Source organism: Magnolia sinica, chromosome 15 (genome assembly GCF_029962835.1).
Source record: "Magnolia sinica isolate HGM2019 chromosome 15, MsV1, whole genome shotgun sequence".
Lineage (NCBI taxonomy): Eukaryota > Viridiplantae > Streptophyta > Magnoliopsida > Magnoliales > Magnoliaceae > Magnolia > Magnolia sinica.
Window position 1 is genome coordinate 23,122,415 of NC_080587.1, and position 7,190 is coordinate 23,129,604.

General features: G+C 43.0%; 1 protein-coding gene across 1 annotated transcript; it reads left to right on the forward strand.

Moving 5' to 3' along the window:
• Positions 1–205: 205 nt before the first annotated feature.
• LOC131226881 (uncharacterized) lies at positions 206–871 on the forward strand. The gene has a single exon (XM_058222590.1). It carries the CDS (start codon positions 206–208, stop codon positions 869–871), a length of 666 nt encoding a protein of 221 aa, XP_058078573.1.
• The last annotated feature ends 6,319 nt before the right edge of the window (positions 872–7,190 follow it).

Below are 7,190 nucleotides of genomic sequence, written 5' to 3' on the forward strand. Positions count from 1 at the left end.
TGTTGCAGCGGAAGCAATCAAATACGTCCTTAGCCAACACAACGATACATGAAGAAAGGAACAAACGATCTACTATCTAACCCAACGATTCACAAGCTACGAGGCCAAATACTCCAGCTTAGAGAAAACATGCCTCGCCCTAGTTTAGATGATACAACGAGTATGAAAATATATGATCGCTTACCCAATCCTCCTACTCGCTTGCATGGACCTGTTAAAGTACTTGTTCGAGAAGCCAGTACTAATGGGCAGGATCGCAAAATGGAAACTGTTGCTTTCCAAGTTCGACATCACCTATGTTACTCAAAAAATGATTAAGGGGCAAGCACTGGCCGACCATTTAGCAGCACACTCTCTGCCTGATTATCAACAACTGAAGGTCTTCTTCCCTAACGAGGACATCCTCCTAATCAAGGGAGAAGAAGAAAGAAAAGTAGGAGAGTGGACACTCTTCTTCGACGGAGCCGCGAACTCAAAAGGGAGTGGAGTAGGAGCAATACTCAACTCTCCCAACGACGTCCCAATCCCCATCTCCAAACAATTAGCATTCCCCTGTACTAACAACATGGCTGAATATGAAGCATGCATCTCCGGTCTAAGAGAAGCCATCATCCTCAACGTGAAGAGGTTGCGAGTCTTCGGAGACTCACAATTCATCATCAATCAGATGAATTGTGACTGGAAGACCAAGGATGAAAAGTTGATCCCTTATCACGTCTATCTAGAGAATTTGACCGAGGAATTTGAAGAGATCACCTTCTCTTACATGCCTCGAGCCAAGAATCAGTTCGTGGACGCTCTGGCTACCTTCGCCTCAATGCTGGAAATCTTAAGAGGAATTGCTGAATGGGAACTCACCGTCGAACTCTAAGAGGAACCCGCATTCTGCCAACAAATTGACGAGGTCAAAACCTCTTCAAATGATCAGTCATGGTACACCAAAATCAAAGAGTATCTCGGGCATCAAAAGTACCCGGAAGGAGCGGCATCAACTGATCGTCGCACTATCCAAAGGCTAGCGGCCTAGTTTACGATCACCAGAGGCCTCCTCTATAAGTAATCCTTCAAGCAAGTCCTTCTCCGCTGCATGGATGAAACAGAAGCTGCCCAAATCATGTCAAAAATGCACGAAGGACTATGGCCCACACATGAATGGACATATGATGGCAAAGAAGATCCTACGGGTTAGTTATTACTAACTAACAATGGAGACAGATTGCAGCAAACCCGTCAGGTAGTCCTTCAAGTATCAAGAGCACGGGAACCAGATCCACGCGCCTTCTTTCAAGCTATACAATCTAACGACACCATGGCCCTTCTCTATATGGGGACTTGACATCATTGGCAAAGTCAACCCCAAAGTTTCAAATGAGCATGAATACATCCTGGTGGTAGTAGACTACTTCACCAAATGGATAGAGGCAGCATCTTACACCGCCATCGCAGCATCTCACGTGATAAAGTTCATGAAGAACAATATCATTAGCCAGTACGAGATTCCTCAGACCCTCATCACAGACAACGGGACTCCATTTGTCAATAAAAGGATGGGCAATTTCCTCGACAAGTTCAAGATCCAACGTCATCGGTCAAGCCCCTATCATCCTCAAATGAATGGTGAGGTCGAAGCTACAAACAAGACTATCATCCGCATACTGGAGAAAATGGTCAAAATATATCAAGATTGGTCAGAAATGCTCCCATTTGCACCTTGGGCTTATTAGACGTCTGTACGGTCTGCTTCAGGTGCAACTCCATACAAACTTGCATATGGAATAGAAGCAGTATTACCGGTCAAAATTGAAATCCCACCACTCCAAGTATTGTTAGAAAGCGAAGTCGAGGAAGGCGAGTGGCAACAAGCAAGATGTGAGCAACTGCACCTGGCAAACAAAAAGCGCATGTGTGCACTAAGCCACTCGTAATGCTACCAAAGAAGGATCGCACGAGCCTATAACAAGAGGGTCCAAAAGAGAAGCTTCAAAGTCGGTGACATGGTCATGAAACGCATCCTACCGCCGCATCTGCCAGACCCCAGAGGAAAGTTTAAACCCCCTTGGGACGAACCACTGATCATTCGAGAGGTACTCCCAGGAGGCACCCTCCGGCTCACTAGTCTGAGAGGAGAAGATCTTCCTGAGCCCATCAACACCGACAACGTGAAAATCTATTATGGGTAACCACACCTAACTTTGTCAATGGTTACAATCGCAAAGCTAAAATCACCAAAAAAAAAAAGGAAAGAAAGTCTACCCATCATTTCTCCCATAAAAAAATAAAAAATAAAAAATCAGTACTCCCATAAAAAGAATACAAAGAAAAGAAAAAAGGAAAGAAAAAAGAAGAAGGAAAAGACAAAAGACAAAAGAAGACAAAAAGGGAGAAGAAAATAAGGTCATCCTACATCCCCAAATAATCCAACCAAAATAAAACAGCATGCAATTGTGATCAAAGACAAGGACAGGAGGGTAACCAGTCGACCGGCTATAAAGGAAGTCTCTCTATCTCTACCGGCACTTCAAAAAAAAACATGCCTAAGCAAAAAGGGCAAGTTGAAAACCCGAAAGGGCGACTCAAGTAAAAACAGTGGGCATGCCACGAACTTGGTGAAAATCTGAAAGGGGACCAAGGGTAAAAAAAGTACAAGCTACCAAGGGCAGGCAAGAACAAAAACCTGGGACGTAGTGAAAATCTGAAAGGACGCTATGGGCAAAAATGACGGAAAAACTAGTCATAGTGAAAACCTAAAAAGGTGCTACGGGCAAAAATGGCAAGGAATAAAAAAAAGTGCAAGTACAGAAGAAGCTAAGGCAACGAGCAAAGTAAAGAAGCACAAGGAAGAGATAAGTCCTAAATCAGAATTCTATCAGACTCTGCCCAAATCTAAAGGGCACGGTCCCGAATGCACACTCTCAGGGAACCAAGATCTCTAGTACACAACCCAGACCATTGAAAACAATGTGGGCTGAACCCAATATTCTGATCCCAATCATCCAAAGCATAAATCCAAACATAAGCAAACACTGACAAGTTTGATAAAAAAAATTTCATTCCTTTAAAACATTCTTTTTACAAGTACATCATTTTCCTTTACAAAAACAAAGATAAAAGCATTCATACATATATAGGACAAGTAGCCAACAAAGTCAGGGATCATAAAGTGAGCCTCCATCCTATCCCTCATATATCGACAGCTTCTGCCTAAGTCTCTCTACCTCCATGCATAGGTAGAAGACCTTGTCTCTCTCCAAGCAGCACAATGCGATCATGATCTCATCATATTGCCGCCCCATCGCTAAACGACAGGCCATATCCTCAGCTATTCGATTAAACCATACAATAAAATCCGGACGACGACACCCTCTCGAGAGATCGGACGGATGTTTTCAAAAAAAATCCCAAAAACATTTCAAATAAAAATTATTATCCCCGCCAACTCATCAGTGGAGGCAACGCGGCTGTTTACTTGTGTAAATAAAAACTGAACGACGATGCCCACCTGTGAGATCGAATGGATATTTTTTAAAAATTTTCAAATAAAATCCCTAAGGAGATTAGTTTTCAAACAAAAACATTCAAAAACGCACACGGCACGCAGTACACTGAGGAATCTTCTATATTCTTTAGTTACGGTCAGTGCAAACAATGAAATAAGATTCAATCCCTTCCAGTTTCCTTGGAGGATGTTCGAATCCATACATGATACAAGTACGGTTGGCCTGATCTCTATATCTGGACAATCGTATGAATGTGAGTAAAAATGATTGGATCTATCTCTAGAAAGAATAATCAAATGCAAAGTGACGACAATCCATTATAACCAAAGTATCAGAATCAGCAGACTACATAGCAAAAGATTACTTGCACATACCTAGTCCGAGATGTTCAGAAAATTTGATCAAGTTTAAGTCGGTGTAATGAGTTCCCTGTAAGGCTGCATCCACGTGCAGGGCAGCTAACCACTTTTAATGATCAAATGGAACAAATACTCATAGGGTGATTACATATCAAAGGAAACGACAGATCAAATAGTACGAAAATCCTCTTAAAGCCACATCAACGCACAGAGGCCCTACTTTCAGACTTATCCTCCAATGCTATTAACAATCTGACATGAAAGGGTTGTGATTGGTGACCTGTAATGCCGCATCAACGCGCAGGGACAATCACAATATTTTCCTCAAACCCTCATGATATGTGCGAGTCATCTCTTTTCCAAACAGTCGACTAACAATGATACAATGACAAATAACAGATTCGAATCACTACCTTTTTTTACCAGAATGGTGGGGTGTCCACTCACTTTGGTGCTCGGTTGCTCGTAACCTCGGCCAAAGAGGGGCATCTGTAGACACCCTACCTAGGCTAGTTATCTTGAGAAAGCTAAGACAATCTGGGAACCATGATTAAATCCTAATCCGAACCGAACCCTGATCCGAACCAAACCCTAATCCAAACCAAACCCTAATCTGAACTAAACCCTAATCTCAGCCTAAACCTTAAATCCAGCTTAACCCTAGCTTAAACCCTAACCTGAATCCCAAACTATCGTCAAAGCCGCGTACAAACCAATACAAAGACACACCCATTTGAGCCCAAAAGCCCGAAAGGAGATTCCCGAACAACCCAGAGCATTAAGCAAGCCTACAGGCTAAATCCCGGGCCAAACCAGGCCCGGACAGTAGTCCGACTGCTGCCCTAGAAATAGACAGTTGTCCCCTCCGAGCAATAGCTATCTCTCATCCTAAAGTCAACTTTCATATGGATTTACCCTCCCAGTCGACCTTATTTACTATTTTACTAACCCTCAAGAGCCAATGAGAGCACGCCACATGGCATTCCTATCTCCTCAACCAATCCCAAGCTGTCATGTCAGTTTTTACCCCTCTCAGCCTCAACAATTATAGCAATGCCATCAGAAAAGGCAATAAATAGCCCTCTCCTCTTCACATTTCACACACAACCAAGAGAAGCCAAAAATCCAAGTGAGGGAGAGAGAGAGAAAGGAAGAGAGTGAGGGTGAGAAGGAGCTCCAGGCCTCCAAGATCCGATTTTTCAACTACCCCTTAACCTCCTCCCAACCTTCTCAACCCCAAGTCTAGCTCGGATTGATCATGGTGCAACCCATGTCTTAGCCTATTCAAGATAAAGCCGAAGATCTTTTTTCATTCTATATACAAGCATTCATCATGACATTTATTCCCTTCTCAACCCCCCTGATTCTTTAAATCTCTAGTGAACGTATGCTTTGTGGCTTGTTGTACATCGGATCCTGTCACATCAGAAATTCCTTGTGATCTAGTCCATTTTTTTTACCTTTTTACATAAGTATTATCACATTTGCTTTCTAGACACACTATTAGATGTATGCTCTGTGGCTTGCCGAAATCTCAGATCTTGTCGCATTAGAAATCCACATGTGCCTAGTCCTATTTCAACCACATCATCAACCCTTGAGATTGCCTTACCACACTAAGTAGAGACTATACATTTGTACGGGCAGAGAGGATTTATAATACCTTCCCTCTTTGTAACCGAGGTCCCTTACTCAGAATCCCGAATCGCAAATCAGGAGTCAATATAAGGTAAGAGAATCTTCGAATTTCTCCAACCTTGAATATTTCATGGTGTTGAGGGTCAAATATTACATATTAAACCCCAGTTATTGCCTAGATTTACGAACAGGGTACTGTTTAACGGCTCAATTTAATCGTGTTTGTGATGCAAGGTGTATTTATGAGCTTGGACTGAAACAAGGTGCTTAAAGGATGGATTTAACGTTCTGATGACACCAAAGGCAAGGGATAGACCCCAGGGGACCAAGATCGATAGATTCACATGCTAAAGATCCAAGAAAATCAAGAAACTGAAGCTTAAGTAGTCTGAAAGTCAGCCAGAATGTAAGATCATAGGGTTTTCACCATCTGTTCGGCTCGAAACTTCATACATGGCCTGAGGACCATAAATTAACTGTACACATCAAAATTCAGCCCTTAGATCAGCGTATAAGTGACCTGATGGATAAGATCAGATAATAACCATTAAGAGAGCATCTTAGTCATCCTTGAGAGATTAGGGCCCAAACTTGACCGATGAAAAGAGCACGAAAAATGAGGAATACTTGCTCAATTTCAAGGAAATCGGATGGTGCATTCAAACATAACGCACTTCCGAAGATGGTGGCTAGAATGATGGCAAATCTGTAAATATAAGGAACTACATATGTATGCACATAAGTGAGAAAGAGGTTTGTTTCAACGGTGGGTATTGCCTCATCACAGGTGGATAGTGTGGCCCACCTAGAGTTCATATCTACTTCATACTTTGACCCATGGGCTTATACGTTAATAAGAAGATGATGAGAGGAGTAGATCTCCGAGAATGTCATCGGAAGTGGTCCCCACCTTTTTTGAACAAAACATCCAAACAGTTCCCTTCTCGCGCAAAATGTCCAGTGACGGATGAGCTTCCGATTGGGTTTTGATAGTGGGCCCCACCCATCATCCCTTTTCATGATATAGACCGTCCAATGTGTCAAGAGGGGGGGCTTGACCATCACCTAGGTGTCTTTTTGGACCCATACAAGTGAACATGGAAATATCTCATCCAAACGGAGGACGGATGGTGAAGCAAAAAGATCTCATGGTCCTCATCAAAAGAAGGTCAAAAGTACACATTTTCGACCGAAATTCCAAGAGGAATCCAGTGGACAACGTGGATCTCTCAAACATCAGCTGAAGTGGGCCCCACAGTAGTCTCTGCAGACAACCATACGCAGTAACGTGCGCAAGCTCTGTTCTGCGAATGACCGAGAAAACCGAAAGTTCTGGCATGATTAGCAACCAAATCAGGGACCAAGAAGCTGATCTGGACCGTCCAAATGGCAACAAAGCAGACCATGACCCTAGCCAAGAAGGAAGAATGGACGGTGGTGATGATCAGTCATCCCAAGATCGATTTGACGCAGGTCGGTTTCCATGTTGCTGTCGCACAAAAACAGGGAGTGCGTAAGAATGTTTCCAAATTTATCTCCGCGTAAGCAAGGTCGGTTCCTTGTAGCCGACCTAGCCACCTTCCTATTCATTATAAAATGCCACCATCTGACGTGAGAAGGGCATTTTCAATCAGTTACTAGGAACGTGGAGCAGAGAGAGAGTGCAGGACGTGGAACAACTTTCTTAACAGAGTTT

Coding starts and splice junctions, on each gene's coding strand:
- LOC131226881 (XM_058222590.1), top strand. CDS start 206: ATGGACCTGTTAAAGTACTTGTTCGAGAAGCCAGTACTAATGGGCAGG.